Source organism: Mytilus californianus, unplaced genomic scaffold (genome assembly GCF_021869535.1).
Source record: "Mytilus californianus isolate M0D057914Y unplaced genomic scaffold, xbMytCali1.0.p SCAF_18, whole genome shotgun sequence".
Taxonomy (NCBI): domain Eukaryota; kingdom Metazoa; phylum Mollusca; class Bivalvia; order Mytilida; family Mytilidae; genus Mytilus; species Mytilus californianus.
Window position 1 is genome coordinate 11782444 of NW_026262666.1, and position 19895 is coordinate 11802338.

General features: G+C 31.4%; 1 protein-coding gene across 1 annotated transcript; it reads right to left on the reverse strand.

Annotated features, from left to right (window-relative positions):
* Positions 1-7322: 7322 nt before the first annotated feature.
* LOC127726815 (uncharacterized) lies at positions 7323-19452 on the reverse strand. The gene is made up of 7 exons (XM_052234268.1): positions 19369-19452; positions 18394-18576; positions 15416-15532; positions 12244-12404; positions 11440-11515; positions 10078-10161; positions 7323-7409 (listed from the first exon to the last, which is right to left on the reverse strand). Exons 1-7 carry the CDS (start codon positions 19450-19452, stop codon positions 7323-7325), a joined length of 792 nt encoding a protein of 263 aa, XP_052090228.1.
* Positions 19453-19895: the final 443 nt, after the last annotated feature.

The window sequence follows — 19895 nt, forward strand, 5'->3', positions numbered from 1 at the left end:
TTTTGAAAGTGAGACTCCTTTCTTATATTTGTATAGTGTTTAGGCTAAGATAGCATGTAATCGGTTATTTGGAGATTGTTATATAACCATCCTGTATGAGAACTCATTAAAGATACCAGGCTTATAATTTTGACACGCGTTTCGTCTACTAAAGACGCACCAGTGATGCTTTAATCAAAAAAGTTAAAAAGCCAAATCAAGTACGAAGTAGAAGAGAATCTAGGGGTAAACGAATTCCGAAAGGTTTTGTCAAATAAAGCTAAGTAATATATTCCTTTGGTAGAAAAACCTTGTATATAGTTATTTACTTCATAATTAAAAAAAAAAGAAGAGAAATAAGAATAATGACAGAGATCATTCATGACGTCGACGCAGATATGAACATGATGAAGAATCTTTAATTTGTCTATGCTTTTTAGGTCCTCTTTGGGCATATACCCTTTATAAAGTTTCTACATATTTATATATCTCTGGCGTTGAAATATTTATGTTTTAGTTTTGCTTAATAAAGTTAACCCAGAAAAGCTCGTCCGACAAATAAAATTTATAAAGTATTATTTTATTCTGAATGTATAAACAAATTTATTAGAAAATGGTATATGCCAAATTTGCAGGTTTGTGTACATAAAGGAAATAGTTCACTTTCGACTTCACGAAATTTACATCAGAAAGTTTTAAAAACATCCATAAGACCTTTCAGAACATCTGCGTGCGTTTTTCCTGGTTTTTGTTTGCTTTTGCAGTGCGCAATCTTATCTCTGTTCTTCATTTGTTTGCCATGATGTCGTCTGTCTTCCTTTGATTATTGATAGTCCCTTTGGGATATTTCTATTTTTTATAAAGATAAGAATATGTGGTACGATTTCGAATGAGACAACTCTCCACAAGAGACCATTTGACGTAGAAGGTTAGCATCGATAGGTCACTCAACAATGAGCAAAACCCACATTGCCTTGCACGCTATAAAGGCACGAAAGACTTCAAAGTTGGACAACATACACGAAGCGTAAACATAAGTCATCAATATACATGGTGAACATAGATATTAGATCCAGAGTAAAATTTGATTTTCATTAAATTGCTTTAATCTCAGGGTCGTTTTTATGCAAACATTTTGGACAAATGATAAAAAGCGCAGACGCATACACTATCGGACACAATATTTTATATCTAAAAAATCTAAATTATTAGTTTGACTAGTTATTTCTAATAGGGTTGTTTGGTCTGTAAAACATTGAATCCCCTAAGTAATCTTGTCATGTCTTGTCACTCGGACTTCTCTTAAACTGAGTTTTACTGTGCGTACTGTTGTACGTTTGTTTTTTCGATATCATAAACTAGTCAAAACATTTACTAAATTTTATCATCGGTATAAGGACATCATTCGTAAATATAACTCAAAATGCAGACATCTTATACGTTCGGGTATTTCACATCCAATCTTTTATGGTAATATTCTTTACAAAGCACAACAATGTACGTATTCACCTCAAAAGCTAACAAAACCTTTAAACAGACTTATTAAGAAGGGATATAGTTACGAGACTGTCTATTATAGACAAAATATTTTGGTAGATGATAATCAAAATATGAAGTTACTTGATGAAGTTTTTAAAGTTAGAATATACAGTCGGAGCATTACGTTTAATGAAAATCAGAACTACGCTGTTAAGTGAAATAACAAATTTAGAAAAATGCGCTTAGGTTTCGAGATTGATATACTGACATACCTACAGGCTTGAAATAATACTTCTGTTCGTTGGTAATGTCTTCCTTTTATAGTCCAGTTCCTAAACACAAAAATGTTTTCCTAACATTAACCAGTGTTACGATGAGAAAATTCGGATTTTAAATTGAAGTCACTTCAAATTAACATCTAGTCATTTAACATCATAACAGAAAACTTTACAGCTTTCACATTGGAATAAGAAGAGGTGAACTATGAATAATCAAAAAATGGAAATTGGAAATCACAGGCATTGACAAACTTGCATATGACCTGTTACCGTTTTATTTTATAATATTTTGAGCCAATTTATCGCCCTTTTCGCCAATATGTCATAAATTTGTTTTTAAAGTAATAAACCTTTCTTAAATCATCGGTGACTTTAATTTATTTCAATTTTGTTATTCTACTGTGGTGTACTTCATCTTGCTTGTTGGAAAATCTTACATACGCTTTTTTGTTATTTGGATGTGAATTGGGTCAACACCTACATTTCCCTCTTATTTCAAAGTAAAACATGACTTAATCATGTCATTTTTGACGGCTGATTTTGAGTTTAGATGATAGATGACTTCTTTTTTCAAATTTCATTCCCTTACTTCAAAGTAAAAAAATATTAAAATAAATAGAATTTAGTTATCAACCTTTAACGTTCAATAACTGATGTTGCACCTTTCGTTGGCATCTAAGATGAAGTAAGATATGCTGTTCAGATATGCCTCTTAAAATGAAAAATGATGCATGATTAAGCCTGCAGATAAGATGTTCCATTTAAGTTTACCATCAACCAAACTTATCACTGTACAAGTTTTTTGCAAAACCCAACTAGAAATGTCACTCAACAAAATTTTTCAGGCTAATAAAGTCATACAAAGGATAGTAAGATTCTATTTAAACTTCAGTTGTCAAGTTCATTCAAACAAGTTGTCTGTATAAAAAACAATGCATTTTTTACTTCTATCAATACTTACGGACAACATTGATTGATACAAAACTTATTTCACGATCTCATTGGTTTGATAAATTGTCTCATACTGACGTGTGTACGGAGTTCAACTAATATGTATATTTTGTTCTAATTTGATTGTTTACTCTGATAGCGCAAACTGAGTTAGATAATTCAATTATAATTCAGAAATGTTTATGTCGTCTAAACTATTCACGTCAAATGCACCATTTTCTTTATCACGAATAAAGTAGAAAAAAAATTCCAATAAAGCTTGCTCTTAAATTATGAGAAGCATTGTTCATATGTGTGCAGAAATAGTAGAACAGAAAAAGACATTTATTGTCCCATCGCGCATCTGGTGCAGTAAAATTGGTACCGTTAATGTTATAGATAACGAGTGATTTAAACTACCGCTTGTCTATGCTTTGGTTAAATACCGCGTTTTTGATAACAAACAATATTTCGCAATTCGACACAAATTCCCCCGACTACAAATACATTTATTTGCGTTTATGTCGAAGGTGTTTTTTGGAAAAATATTATTGCGACACTATTTATACGGCGAAAGTAAGATATTCATTTGAATGGAAAAATTCGGTTAACCGAATGTCAAATATTAGTAACAAGAAATAAAACCAAAGCTTAAATTTCACGTAACATCTGTGAACTGGGTAGTAACACAGTAGTATTAAACAGTGCAATTATGCCAGTTTATATTATGTTTAAATCATCTGTTAAAATTTTGTTTATGTAATCATGTCGTACATTTTCATTTACTTGTCAAATATATAATTGTGAAGAGAATCTATGCATCGATTAAGAACGCTATTTTTTGCACTTTTTAGTACTTATTTTAATCAATATAAAGTATGAATTTTTTCAAAATATCATTTCTAATTGTCCACTTCGTATCGCTTCATTTGTATTCTCTGCTTTTAAAAAAGCACCATAATTTTATCAGAAACAACCTGAATTGGGACGTTTGTAACATTTGATTGTTTTAAGCATAAATCTAGCCGTTTGTGTTTTCAAACTAGTTTTTTTCACCTTTTGTCATGCAGGAGCGTTTTATAGATTACTATACGATATGATATTTGTTTACGGTTGAAGGTCGTATTGTTACGTCCTCGACATCTTGATCTTTGAGGGGCCTCAGTGGCCGAGTGGTCTAAGTAGTAGAACTACTTATCACTAGTCAGTCAACACTGAGGTTGTTAGTTCAAATCCCAAACGTGACAGGTGCACTCGACTCCAATCTTAATTGACTAGGATTTTCATTTTTCCTACCGAAGGTCGGTGGTTCTCTCAGGGCACTCCGGCCTCCTCCGCCAATAAAAACTGACCGCCACGAAATAGCACAATAGTGTTGAAAGTGGCATTAAACACCAATCAATCTGGATCTCTGGTATGACTATCTAACCAATCTAAGTAATCAAACCATATCTTAACATTTTTATACTAATGATAATATTTTATGTAATGCCTATATGTATTGTCGTATTATACGGCGATTTTGAAAACAATCAAAATAATTCAAAACCCGAATAATCGAGTTTAGTCAAAATGTTTTGTTTGAAAATCGATTTTAATGTTAAAAACGTAAAACGACCACAGAGATGAACTAACACATGATTCTGTTTCCATTGCTTTACTATCATACATTGACATGATATTTTGCTGGACATCCTTTTTGTCAGGGTGCATACAATAACGAAATAAACCAAAAATAAAACTCAGTTCAAAAGAACACCTAAACCACCAACTGTCTCTGGTTTAAAGCTATTTTGCGTGCGCAAACCATACTTCTTTATATACCTTGACCATATGTCGTAGAATTTATAACATACACGTTATCAAGTTTTATAAAAGAAAATGCACGGCGAACGAGTACGACGACCAACAACTGACGACAATTGTCGATAGCCAATTACTAAAGATGGCAATAGCCAACACTAGCCCTTTGAGCCAGGTTAATTTAACATGGAAGAAATAGTCAAACAACAGATTTCCACAGAATGTTTTTGAACAATGAAGAATGGTCTTTACTGTACATTTCCATATGTGGAAATATATATAGAATGAGATAACGAGAACAATTCTTTGGACAACTTCAGAAGGGAAAGTGCACATCCTCGTTAGGTTTTCTGTGATATTCAAAAGCACTGGGTTAATAACAAAATTAGGTACTATCTTTTGAAAAGGTATTTAAAAAACAACTAATATATATGCAATCAGTCTGGGATGTTTCACGAATCTTGCTTGAAAACTACAGGCAACGTAAATGTAAAAAACTACTTTAAAAAATGTGAAAATCCTCAAACTATTACATTATAGCAGGTGCTCAACCTAAACCTGTGTGCAATTTAACTGTTAAGTACCAGTAGTCTGTGTATAGAACTGCAAGAGGAGTTCATTACAAAAAATGTGTTCATGAAGTAGCCGGAAAGACACTCCAGTTCGATCGGTATTTTGCTCTTGATTCAATTAACTCGAAAGTACCTCTTTAGATATTATATTACAAAGTAAAATGAATTAAAAGATACAATATAAGATATATTAATGCTTTCAGTTATCGGTTTGAAAAAACAAAACATTTCCATATATGTCAGTCTATTAGTATATGTATACAACGAAAACTGTAAGAGAATAAACATGTAACCTCCATCTAACTTCTAGTTAAAACTTTCTCGTTTGAATTTATTTTCCCTTTTAGCAACATGCAGTAATTTTATGTTTCTGTATAAGGATACTGTGGATGTTCTTTTATACTGAAAAAAACGCACAAAAAAATATAAAAACATGAAATATGACTTATGAATAAAGAGTTAAATTGTTTTCATCGACATGTATGTTATTTCATGCGTTTTGTTAAAATATACTTTTTCACTTTAAGGTCTTTTGGAATATGTTGTTTGTGCTGTATTTAGACCCCTCTACCAAGAAATTTGTTTTGCATGCACACGTATAGCACACGTATAAAAATTGCGGTTTTTATCCAACGCAATCATAGGTTTGAACGTTGTTTTCAGTTTGGGCGTGTATTATATTTGCCTTCGGGTTTATATAATCCGTTCATCCTATTTCGACTCTTCAAAATTCAAGAGTCAATCCTAAATTGAGGTAAATTATATGGCCTTCCAAATACCCTTTTGATTCCTAACATCACTGAAGAGACATTAATTTTCGAAAATCCGGATATGGTGTACAAATTTTTGCACCTCATGTTTGAGGTATACCTTCTTTTCCGCAAGTTTATTGTTTTTTGTTTGGTATAACATTAATAGTTAAGATCCATTTTGTTACATCTGGTGATCAGTTTATTTGGCAATCGCCATGGCAGTCAGCAGGGGCTAAGAACATTCGTTGTTCGACCTGCTAGTCAAATGCGTTTTGTTAAGATATACTTTTTCACTTTTTTGGTCTTTTGGAAAATGTTGTTTATGCTGTATTTAGACCCCTCTACCAAACAAATTGTTTTGCATGCACACGTATAAAAATTGCGGTTTTTATCGGACCCAATCATAGGTTTAAACGTTGTTTGTAATTTAGTCTTGTATATATATATATACACCAGCTGTAAATATTTAAGATGGCAATGCAACATATTGGTCAATCAATATCCCTAATGCGCCTCAGAGTGAGGACCTCAACTATAAATAGAAATATAAAAAAACGAAATTGGACATTATGCTATTTTTAGAAATTGACTGAGCTTAACCAGTTGTGCTTTTTTAAAGAGCAGAAGACTGTATGATAAAGATGTAAAAACTTTGGAGTTATTAAATGTTTGTAGATATCTGAATTTCCAGAGTATTTAACTGTGTGAAAATAAGGACTTTTCACTTGCTGAAGCGGCATCACGTGGGCCTTTCGGGGTTGCCCAATTTGTAAAAAATTTAATCCCACTTCGTACCCCTAAAATTTAACCACATGTGTGAAAATGTCTCAGCTTCGAAACGAGCCATCATACATATTCAAGTTTACGATATGGATAGAGGAATGGAATAAAAGTCAACCATTGTCGCCTATGGGAAATGAATTGCGCAACTTGACCCATATACGCATGTGATATGGGAAGTACAGAGTGGAGCAAGAAATTCGTTAACTTAGACAGTCATGAAGTCAATACTGGTTAATTACAGTTGATAAATATAAACGTTTTAGTTTTCAGAGTAGTGTTTTTCTCTGTTTTTTGTGTTATTTTTCTCTCTATCTTTCTACTTTTTCTATTGCTTTAACTAAAGTCGCGTATGTATTTCGTTTAAGTTTAAACGTACTTAACATTGCATTTTGTTTGTTCTGAAAAATGAGTACGTTTATTTCTTTTTTAGACAAATATATGTTGTCGGTTATTATACATATCAATAGATTGTGCTTACGGACGTCATTGAACAATAGTAATGACAACAGTACTTAAGTACGGCTGATGTACATGTATCATATGAATGAATTTTACTTTTAATTTCTTTTCAATTTGTTTTGATGGCAAAATAATAATGTGTACATGTATGACCATGTCCTCACGTCAATTGAAGTTTTGTATAAACTATTATTCACAACTATGTCATTATTCAATACTTTAATTTGTACTTTGAAAACGTCTTATAATGTGTTAAACTCTTCTTTTAAAATAAATAGTATATTTACTCACAAACCAAAGGAAAATATGCGTCGACCTTTTTCCAACATCTCCATTGACTCCATATCACATTTTGTTAGATTAAAATCGAAGATCTTTGAAATAAAATAAATTATGAAAAATAATCAAGTCTGTTCAAACTTAATCATTGAAACTGTTGTTGTGTGCATTCTATAACTGACAGACAAACAATATTTAATTTGAAAGTTTCAATGCTTTTCAAATGTTTTCATTTTGTTTACATTGTACATGTATTTATATTTTACTAAATTGTACTTTATCGAGGAAGTGAATAATATACGGTATGTACTATCAACTACAAAAACTTTTTTATCGGCGTCTTTGACAATCTACCATCAACTACAAAAAATATTTTTGTTGGTGTCTTTGTCAGATTTACGTCTTTGTTGTATTTGGGAGAACTTTTAGGAATTAGGGTCCTCAATGCTCTTCAACTTCGTACTTAAATTGGTCTTTTTAACTTTTTTGATTCGAGCGTCACTGACGAGTGTTTTGAACACGAAACGAGCGTCTGGCGTAAAAATTTCAATCCTGGTATCTATGATGAGTTTAATTACTATCAACTGCAGCAACGTTTTTGTTGGCTTCTTTTTTGATTTAATTATATGTTTTTCCAACAATTTTTTTAGTCAGTTGCGTTGTATGTCTGTGATGTATGTTTACAAAGCTTTCGCTGGAAGATCACAACTTTTGTCATATTAACCCATTATGTCTGTTTGGGTTGCTCATCCAATTTTGTCAATATAACAGAACTATAAACAACTGTCATCAAGTGGGAGGTAAAGCTAGCTATAAAACCAGGTTTAATCCACCTTTAAATAAAGGCAACAGTAGTATACCGTTGTTCGAAACTCATAAATCGATAGAGATAAAAACAAATCCGGGTTACAAACTGAAACTGAGGGAAACGCATCAAATATAAGAGGAGAACAACGACACAACAAAAACACAACATTAAAATGTAACACACACAGAAACGAACTATAATATAACAATGGCCATTTTCCTGACTTGGTAAAGGACATTTTAAGAAAAAAATGGTGGGTTGAACCTGGTTTTGTGGCATGCCAAATCTCCCGCTTTTATGGCAACGTCAAACACAACACCAAAACGACAACATCACATGACAGGACCACAATACAAATAAATGGGAGAACATATAGGACAAAGAAACACACGAATAATAGCTAGCAGAAAGTACTAGGCTTAAAATTCAATACGCCAGACGTGCGTCCATTAAAATGCCTGTACCAAGTCAGGATTATGACAGTTGTATTTTTACTCTTTCTGTTGGTTAATAACGTTTGATTTTGTCAGTTTTTATGGATTTTCCTTTTTTTAATTTACCTTGGAGTTCGATATTTTTGTTATACTTTTCTAGCACTAAACAAGTGGCATATATCAACTCGTTTTGTTTAATGCAGAAACAGCTTATCAGATTTTTACAATTTTAAATGCAACGCGACGGAAAGAAAAGCAGGAAAAACACTGAAGTCCAAGGCATCTGCAGTGTTGTTCTGAAACTTTCGGTTGTTTGTTTGTTTATTTGTTTTTTTTGGGGGGGCTAAGGAATTGTTTGTCTATTGATAGGTTTTAATTGTTCCCTTGGTATCATCTAATTTTGGACAGTACTTTGATACTGCTCAAATATTGTGAATCCCTTTTTGTTTTGCTTATTGTTGAAGAAAATCCAAACGAGTTTTTATTTTCCAGTAAATTTTTAGTGGGTTAATATTTATTTTATTTTATTATATTTCTGCTTTGGGTCTTATATCTGAAAAAAATAGGCTTACTGAATCAAGATCACTCTGACTAGATCTGGGTTCATTTAGAGAGTAAAAGTGATTAAATGTGCAATTGCTACAAAAATGATAAACCAAAAAACCTGATGTCTGTCAAATAGAACAGAGTGTTGTTGTTGGGATGAGAGGACTAGTAGAAAAAAAATAAGATAAAAATTAATAATCAAAATCAAATGTCCAATAAATGCCAGATAACACCATTGCAACAACGAATAAACAATGAAAAAATAAACAGTTGCCGATCAAACAATAAAAAGAACCTAAATATTGAGAAAAACGCAATGCAAACAAAAGAATAAAATAAAACAGGGATGAAATCCTGTGCTCCGGAAGGATAGACAATTTATTGTCCACCAGTTGCATCCGTTTTCTTGTTCGAAAACAAGTATAGATTCGGTGATAAAGTGATTTCGGTGATTAAAAAATCGAAAAAAGAGGACGTGTCTGTTGCTAAGATGAGTGCAACATATGCGTGGTGACATATGTATTCCATAGTTTTCAACCAAATCATGATGGCGACCGTAGAGGTTGCTTTGATTATTGCTCTTTCTGCAAAGTTTTAAACATTTTGTTGCAGTACAAGGAGTAACAAAATTGTGGTTATTATGTTCATGATATTAGTCCTCATTACGTAGGTATTACATTTTAGAAAATAAATAGTCAAATGTTAATCAACTCATTGCATTAAATTCTAAAAAAAAACAACAATATTAAATTCTCAAAAAAGCAATATTAAATTCTCATAAAAGCAATATTAAATTCTCAAAAAAAGCAATATCAAATTTTGGAAAAAAACCATTATTAATTATTATTTTTCTGTCAATGATTAAAGAGTTAAAATATTGACATGTCAATGTATTTCTTTAATTTAAACAGATATATCCTTGTTTTATAGAAAGGGAAAATAACGCCTTATATATGCATTTCATATAATTCTTACATTTATATTTTCCTTTAATCTTTCAGGATTAGAGCTTTTTGGGAGAACTCCAAGACCACGCTGGATGTGATGCCGTAATAGAATCTAAAAGAAAACTTAGTTATACGTGATACAAGTGTAAATATAGAAAACGCATGTATAGTAATGAAGTAAAAAAATTATAGAGAAACTTTGCATATTTATTATTATACTATACTAAATGGAATCTTTGTCATTTGTAATTTTGGAGAAACTATGGAGCTTTTAATCGCTATTGTTTGATGCCGAGAATATAACAATAGGAAATATTCTGCTTTATTTTAAGTAAACCTCACAAAAATCAATAGGTCAGCATCCGCCTGGGACATCACAAGACCAGAAGTATTGACAATATGGTCAACCCTTTCTTTTTGTGCATCAACTATTCTCCCATTCTAAAATCGTCTAGTTGTGTCATGAAATTTACAATCAACCAAATATTCGGCTTTGAGCGTTCCTGATGAAGGTAAATCCAGAAAATCGCTCAGTACTCAGTACTTCGGTACTGACATGATTTATAACAAACTATCTAAAATTGCCCGTTTATAAATTTTGAAATTATACAGAAACTAAGGTTTCAACTCCTTCAGGCACACTTGGCCTTAGATGGATTTGGCTATTTATTTTAGGTCCTTTTTTGTTTATAGCTATTCAACGTTTTCGATCCTTATACATCCTTGGTTTTCAAATATTCGGTAAATCCAGAAAAGCGCTTCGGACGCATGAAATTTATAACGTGTTTTCATTTTTTGTTATGTCGCCGCAGTTTTCTTTTATCTTAGTATGGGGATATTAAAAATACGAGTTTTGATGATCCATCAAGATCTGCAGCCTCTTATTCAATCTCCAATTTGAATTCACTCAATCAATGACATGAGATTTAGGCATCCTTGTCATAATCGAAATCATGCGGATTAAATCTTTATTCGAATTATGTAATCATGAAAGGATAAAACAAGATAGATTCATAACATTAATTGCATGCAATCAATGTGTCAGAGTAGGAAACCCATGAAAATCTGTTTAAATAATCCTTTTTTTTAATTTTCTAGATTAAAAGTGTTTCCTTTGTTCTTTAAAATAATACTGTCTGCTATATGTACAAAATTCATCGTGTTCCAGATACCTTCATAGCTGATCTAGGGCTGTATGTGGTCGAATGGTCTAAATAATTCATTTAAAGCGATCACTCGCCTGTCAATACTAAGGTTCTGACTTTTAAACCTGGCAAGCGAGCTGATGGTGGCGTACAACACCACCAATAAATCAATCAAATCAGGTCAAATATATTTATATGGAAGTACTCCAGACGGGTGTTTGAGACCTTAAGACAAGTAAACAAACCTGCGCAGGTGTTCTCTCGTGCTGTTTTGCTAAATCACGCACAATACTTTCATGGTATATATCACACGGCTGGTTACTACAAAAAGTAATGTAATGACATAAAATATGTGGGAATTAAAGAAACTGTACTCTAATTTACATATTACAGTACCTACCTATAATAAATATTCATTTTGGTTTAGGTCAGTTGTAACCTGAGCCTGTTTTTGGTATGAGAAACATTTTAATCCAATGCCATGATATAATAATTTCAATACTGAAGTACTATATGCTATATCTTAAGCTTTCCTTTTATATTGTCTTTGTTTGTATAAAACGTATTATATACAATGAAGAGATCAAAGTTAAAAATAACATAAATAAAAAGTTGAGAGCAAAGTGATCCACTACCATTTTAATACCTCTTTAATTATAAATATGTAATCATTACATGTTGTACACAAATTCTTATTTACTTATTGAAATTTTATAGTACATGTAAATACTAAAGAAAAAGGAAGAATTACGCAACATGTTTTGCCAGTGCATTAATCCGACTTGTTTGTAACGCTTTCCTTTAGTGATATCTTTAAAAAAAAACTCCATTTGTAGACATTCTATACTCTTTTATTACACGTAAAAATAGTAACACGTGAAAGCTTAACTTCCTATGTTTCCTCCAACTATAAACCAGATTTACAAAAATTATAAAAATAACATCATTAACATTAACACCCAATTAAAAGAAGAATTACACAAAAGAAAATACAAAATGTGTGGTTTGTACGTAAGTAAACGCAACAAACGAATTATATTTGTAAGTACCTGTTTTCTACATTTGTCAAATGCTTGAAGTTCGATCCAAATTTAGATTTGAGCGTAGAAAGACCCGGAGATCCCAGTGGTGCGAAGGCTATAACAAATATTTCCTTATCCTGGCAAAATTGTACAAGATCTGTTATTTGTAAATGTGCATGACATTCTGTCTGAAATGAATTTAATACAGTCACGTAGTACCATTCTAATTAAGAATGTAGAGCTAGATTAAGGTACATGAATTTTACTGGCATGTCAACAATTTTTATAAATAAATTATATAGCTGAATATGCAGTATGGGTTTTGCTCATTGTTTAAGGCCGTACGTAGACCAATAGTTGTTAAATTCTATGTCATCTGATCTCCAGTGGAGAAATGTCTCATTGACAATCATATCACATCTTCCTATATTATATAAGCTTCTGAGTAATGAAAAAGCACTTTTTTAGTGTTATTATTGACACTGATTAATGTAATTTTATTATACATGAATGCCGTAAGCAAACGCACAAATGATTTTAAAAGGAGGTGTATTTCTTAACACAGGCATATCCAACAGAAGTAAACAAAAATTATATATTCAACAAAACTTTTATTGTGATTTTATCTTTTAGTTTTTGGTTGTAGACTTTTACTCATTTTGGTAAATGAATATAATTCTTTATAATGATTGCAAAGTGATTTTTAGATTGATTTGCAATTTGTGATTCACCAATTCACCTAATCTGCTTTTATTCACATTGGTGAAGTCTGTTCTTCTTGGCATAAGAATTTATTTTCCTCCCGTTATTTATTTTATCGAGGTTTAAGTTACGTTTAACATATTCTGATAGTTTCAATAACAACTTCATTGATTATCTTACATAAGTTCTAACCGATCATGCAATTTTTGATATGACATAAAAAGAGTGCTTTAACAAAAACCACAACATTCACTCTAAAAAAAGCGAATAATTCTGTATAGAACAAAATGGAACAGTATTGGTGTCTACATTCGATGTTTCCAGCCATGTCCTTCCTTTTTGAATCATATTGCTCAATCTTTGTTTTTGGTTTGGTGTTTGTTTCTTTTCTTTTTTATTTTGCTTGTCTACTTGCCTATTTTACTTTGATCTATGGTTACTATCTTTTTCGCTTTTTCATGTCACCTCAATTTAATATTAAGAACCAAAGAGTCTCATCGGGTCAGGGATTCATAATATTGTTGCTTGATTTTATTGAGATGCAAATTCAGTTGTGAATAATTACTTAATGTATTTAACATGTTTTGTTGGATTTTGTAAAAGAATTAACATCATTCGAGGGTGTCACATACGTTTGAATCAACTTTTGTTAAAGCAAATATATGATGTCGCCATGAATTGCAACATGCAAGTGTTCTCGAGTTTTAAATGAAGAATTCATATGAAATTATTATTTCTATTACAATATACATTTCACCAATCATTCAATGTTATGTCACTTTGATATTAGATTTTAAAAAGAATTATTCAGACTAACGGATTTTTTTTTTAAAGAACACATGGAACCGGTTTCATGATTGTCTGTCTCTCTTGCCAGTGCAATATGTATATATACAAGTTAATTTCGTACAAAATTACTAAATAAGTAATTTTGTAGTTATGATGTGCAAGATTGGAGCACAGACGTTAACAAACACAATAACAAGAATGAAAGAATAAAACAGGTGATTAATTACTATGAAATTTGTTTCTTTACTCTCAATCGTCCAACAATCAAATAGTAATAAATATGAACGTGTGATTGCGGCAATAAGAAAACGTAATTTTCTAATTAATTTCCCAAATGAACATGCAATAGTCAAATATCAGCTACTGGAATAAGAGCATGTTAAACATGTACTACACATAAAGTATATCCCGAAATTAAAGTAATGTACATTTCTATAAAATGTTAAATTATAAATATTAATATTTCTAATTAAAACCAAATGAGCAATCAAAGCTGTAATAACGTTTCGTTTGATTAAAAGGATCAAGAATCCAACATTGATAAAATTTTACAATTAAATTAAAAAGCACTGCTAATGTTAAAGAGATGTACAACTTAGGAAAGTTCATATTCAGAACACTCAAGCTTAGAAGTAACTGTTTATTTTATTTTATAACAAACATTATTTCGAGTTAATTGTTACACATCTTTGCTATTTTAAATCATATTGATATTTTTATTGCATTTGTATTTATTACTTTCGTCTGTTTTGTCATGACTTTTATAAATGTAATACGTTATTAGACCCATATGTTGAATCAATCCTAATCCTATCTTATTTTTGGGAAATATTTTTACAAATTCAAATGTGACGTCACTTTGTGATTTTTTTTTTTAGAATTTCAAATGTGACGTCACTTTGTGCGTTGAGGCTTTGGCTAACTCGGCTGTGTATTTTTATGTGTTGGATTAAGTTGTTTTTTGTAATGTATCGATCCGTTTTTATTCTGTAGCTAGTCCCCACTTTGGTTTTATCATGTATATCTATTATATAGTCATTTTATAAAATTTACTGTTTGCAAAATTATAAATTATTCTATATAATAAGGATGTTCTTGTCCAAGGCAGAAAACCCTGGCCGTGTTGGGCGCAACTTTTTGGAAGGTTTGGTCCTCTGTGCTCTTCATCTTTATACTTGTTTTGGCTTTCAAACTTTTTTCATCTGAGCGTCACTGGTTAGCCTTGTGTGGACGAGACGCACCTCTGGCATATTGGATTTTAAACCTGGTGCCTTTTGTTAGCTATTATTCGTGTGTTTCTTTGTCCTATATGTTCTCCCATTTATTTGTATTGTAATCCTGTCATGTAATGTTGTCATTTTAATGTTATATTTAACATTGCCATACAAGCGGGAGGTTTGGCATGCCACAAAACCAGGTTCAATCCACCATTATTTTTCTTAAAATGTCCTGTACCAAGTCAGGAAAATGGCCATTGTTATATTATAGTTCGTTTCTGTGTATGTTACATTTTAATGTTGTGTTTTTGTTGTGTCGTTGTTCTCCTCTTATATTTGATGCGTTTCCCTCAGTTTTAGTTTGTAACCCAGATTTGTTTTTATCTCTATCGATTTATGAGTTTCGAACAGCGGTATACTACTGTTGCCTTTATTGAAAACATTTGGTAGATAGAAAATAAAAAAAAAAAACATATTCAGAATTGCCATACCTGTAGAACAGCAGGAGGTATTGTACATTTTTGTATTATGCTCTCTACTTGTTGTTGATTAAAGTTAGACAACCCTATAGATCGTGTCAGACCAATTTTAACTGCACCTTCCATTTCCTTTAATAGAAAATAAAACATACTAATATTTATTGAAAAAATCAAAAAAGCCAACACGAAGCTGCAATTTGAAATACAAAAACAAAACAAAACAGAAATGCAAATATAAAGTAAAATAAGATAACTTTTTCATTAATCATGATAATTCCAAAAGAATATTTTGAAATCATCATATAGCTAACGGTTATAATTTTAAACGGTAACAATTTAACTACACCAGATTTGCATTTCGACAATTGATTTATCTTCAGTGATATTCGAAGCCACCCAAAATTAAGTACAACAACCGTAAAGATAGTGTCAAACCAAGTTCAACTCCACCTTCCATCTTCTTTAATATAAAATAAGACATAACATGACAAACAATACTAAATACATATTTAATAAAAAACAAAACAAAAAGGCGACACTGTAGTAGACAAAAATTAATTATTTAAAAAAAAACTGACAACTGTTTTCTGGAATCATCAAATATGATATAAACGGTAATCAAATTAAACGGTACCAAGTGCGTATTCCGACAACTAATGCCTCTTCAATAATGTCCGAGGCCAAAATGTTTGAAAATCCAAAAAAACAAGGGGCAAACGTAAAGTAAATCCCGTCAATTTCTTTTAGAAACTTTAAAAATATTTAAAAAGGCTGTTACAAGCTTGAATAAGAGAAAACGGAAGAGAGAACATTCTGTAATTTTTAATTCATATCAGTGAAAAATTTATCAAATGTGTTCCATTTTCATAGATATTTCCGTACAGTTTGTATATATATGTTTTGTATTTTGTTATCTGAAAATCACTGGACCTTACCTCATTATCTGTTTATTTAGTTGCAATTGTTTGATACAATTCATCACCTTACCTCACTACCTGTTTATTTAGTTGCAATTGTTTGATAACATTCAGCACCTTACCTCACTACCTGTTTATTTAGTTGCAATTGTTTGAAACCATTCCGCAGTCATTTATCTTCGCCCGAAGAATTTTATCATAGTAGAAGATTGCGAAATATACGGATTTCACCTTTTAACAGAGACAACCCTTTCACGTTTCAATAAATTAGACTTTTTTTTAAGTTGATAAAAGCTGTTAGCAACCCAGTATGAACAAAATACAAACAAACATCATAGTGTACATTTTGATACATACTTTCCACACTTGCTCATGATCACATATTCCATTTAAATATTCATGCCATTTTGTATTATCGTCACGTGTTTGTGCTCCTTTCTGAGAATAAAAATATGAGATAATAGTCATCGAAATCAGTTTACAAAGGATCAGCATCTGTAAATTTAGTTTGCACTATCATTATATAAATGAAAATAACACTTTAAAAATTTGATACGTACTATAAATGAAATTGTGACCCTTTGAAATTATCTTTGTATCCCTCGGATTTGCATTTAAATTTTTTATCTCGGAGTCATAGTCTGGCTCTGCTCTATCACATTCTCAACAATATTTTAATTGGTTTATTATACTGGAGGTACTGTATTTTTGTCTTTGTTTATTTTAATCGTTCTTCGCTAGATTATTTTGTTTTTATACAATTCCAACAGACAGCTGCATAAGATATTATCAAAAGCAACAAATACAGGTTTGTACGAACAAAGATCATTTAAGCAATAGTTTCATGAAGAAAAAACGAACGGCAGTTTAAAGAGTTTGAAGTTATGAAGTTGACAAAATATCAAAATATGATTTTTTGTTTTTGTGGTTTCAAACATTTATAAAAGCGGAATTGTGAAATATTATTTCGCTATTAGCGGTCAGTTATGGTTCAATATGTCAAAATAAGCTCAAAACATCGATGGTGTATTTTTGGCTTGCAAAATCAGATTTTAGCTCATTTGAATCCGAATTAATGCGAACCTCAAGGTAACCCTTGACAGGGATTGGTAAGGCATGGGCTAAGCATGTTTAGTTCTTAAAAAGAAATTAATGTCAACAAGGCAGCCACCAAAAGGATCCATTTCGTTGACTGCTTCTGACCACAAAACAAAATCATTCAAATACAGGTAAACCGCTGATTTACTTACTTTTTTAATCTATGACACGAAACAAAACAGACCTAGAAACATTGTCATTATACGATTGCACGTGTTTGTTTGTGTTTTTATATTTATATTTTTCTTAACATCAGGTCTTATGACCTACGGAATTCTTTGGAGATCATCACGGTGGCGTCTATTCTAAAATACACACAAAATGTTGATACATTATAACAAGTCCATGCATTGAAAACTGGTTAATTAGGACTTTTTGTTATTTGGATAGACGATTAAGTATGTTATAAACATAATATGAGATCTTTTTGTCGTCCAGAGAACATGAATTTGACAGCTAATGCCCCTTTATGAAACTTTAATTTAACATTTTATCGAATCATTTTTTATGAAAATATTTACCTTGAATTGTACTGGAAAGTGAAGGAGGCACAGATCAACATAATCCAGCTGTAAAAGTTCTAAAAACTCTCTTAATGAAGTTTCAATGTCTCCACGTTGCTCAAAACACGGACCTAGCTAAGAGTAAGTTATGATATCGATATGCAATCTCTATTGGTTTTCTTTCAATCTTATAAATCTTTGTACAGTTTATGAAGACGTTTTCGTAAATTTCACATAAAGTTCATGCACAGCCTGGAATTCTGAAAACCTTTGATAACAATCAAATAATCTGCTTGTAAATACTCAATATCGAATAAGTGATTTATGATTATCATCGTTATTTTATTTTGCTTTTTTGTTTTTTGTTATTTTTTCGTTAACTACTTTTCAATTTTAAACTACATAAGACCAATTATTAAATACGATTTTACTTCCAACTCAGATGGTCACAATCTGCTACAAATAACAATACTGGTAATATGTTTACCTTCGCTGTTATAAAAAGATCTTTCCTTTTTACTTTCCCTGAAAGTAAAACCTTTCGTATTCCTTCGCCTGTTTGGGTAATATTACTGTAGAACTCCGCAGTATCAAAATGGCGATAACCGATATCAGCAGCAGTAGTAATCACATCAACAGTTTCACTTAGTAGGATCTTAAAATGAAAAAAAAATTCATATCAGCCACAAACACACACACACACACACATTATACTCTCTCTCTCTCTCTCTCTCTCTCTCTCTCTCTCTCTCTCTCTCTCTCTCTCTCTCTCTCTCTGTATATATACATAATTCGTCAATAAAAAAATCCCCAAAGGACAGATTAGTAAATTTGCTGTTGGAAATATTTGTGCTTCCCCCAGCGAGATTTGAACACATGCTTCTGCTACATGGAGGCAAGTCCGCCTTCAATGTACTCATTTGTTTGACCATTTGTTTACCTAGGCTGAACTATTTATAGATTTATAAGATAAATTGCGTCTTTTCTTATCAGCTTCATGCTCACTTCAAGTTGTAACGCAGTATATGATGTATGGTGGCATGAAGATGGTACTCCTTGCACATCATCTGTTTTGTCTGACGTAGAGATGTCACATATTTAGACATTTATTTAATATATCGTTGCTTTATGAACGGCTTGTTATCTAAACAAAGTGAAAGCAATCTTAACAATTCAAAGTTAACTGCTTCACTTTAATTGATCTAATATAGCCTTCGCCAGAATGGGAAGTCCATTCACTGATGGTGGATAATACCTGACTCATACCATAACTAGTTACGGTGTTTCCATATAGAATGTACCAACAAAAATGCCGTTTATAAAATAATGATTATATTTTTTATGAAAATAAAGAGAGATTATCATGTATAACTTTTTAAGTAATAAGACATATATCATTTTAACAAAATGAATCAGATTCGTCTCATCAAATTGAAATTTCTCTTACTCTCGAAGTTCCTAGTGCTACGACAGGTATACTATTCCCATCATTTAACATATGCTGCTTACAAGGACTATATTCACCATTCATTGCTGCTCAGTATCTTTGACGAATGAATAACAACCTTTTCTTAAAATAAAAGCGGGAAATAAATGTATTGACAGTTAATAAATCATCCAGTATCATTGATTGCTACACACACCAATTTTTAGACAAAAAACATAAAAATCATCAATACCGAACAGTCGATGGAAGAGATAGAAATTATCAATATTTCCTTCCTTGTTAAGAGTACCTTCATTAGTATTTCGATCATTTTAGTTGCATTATTATTTAACGCGCTACAAATTAATCTAACGAAACAAGATTAAACTATAAATAAACTGATTGTTCCGATGAACTATAAAATATATGTTGTAAAATATTTGATATGTTAAATGCAACAGTAGTGATATGTTTAATGCAACAGCAGTGATATGTTTAATGCAACAGTAGTGATATGTTTAATGCAACAGCAGTGATATGTTAAATGC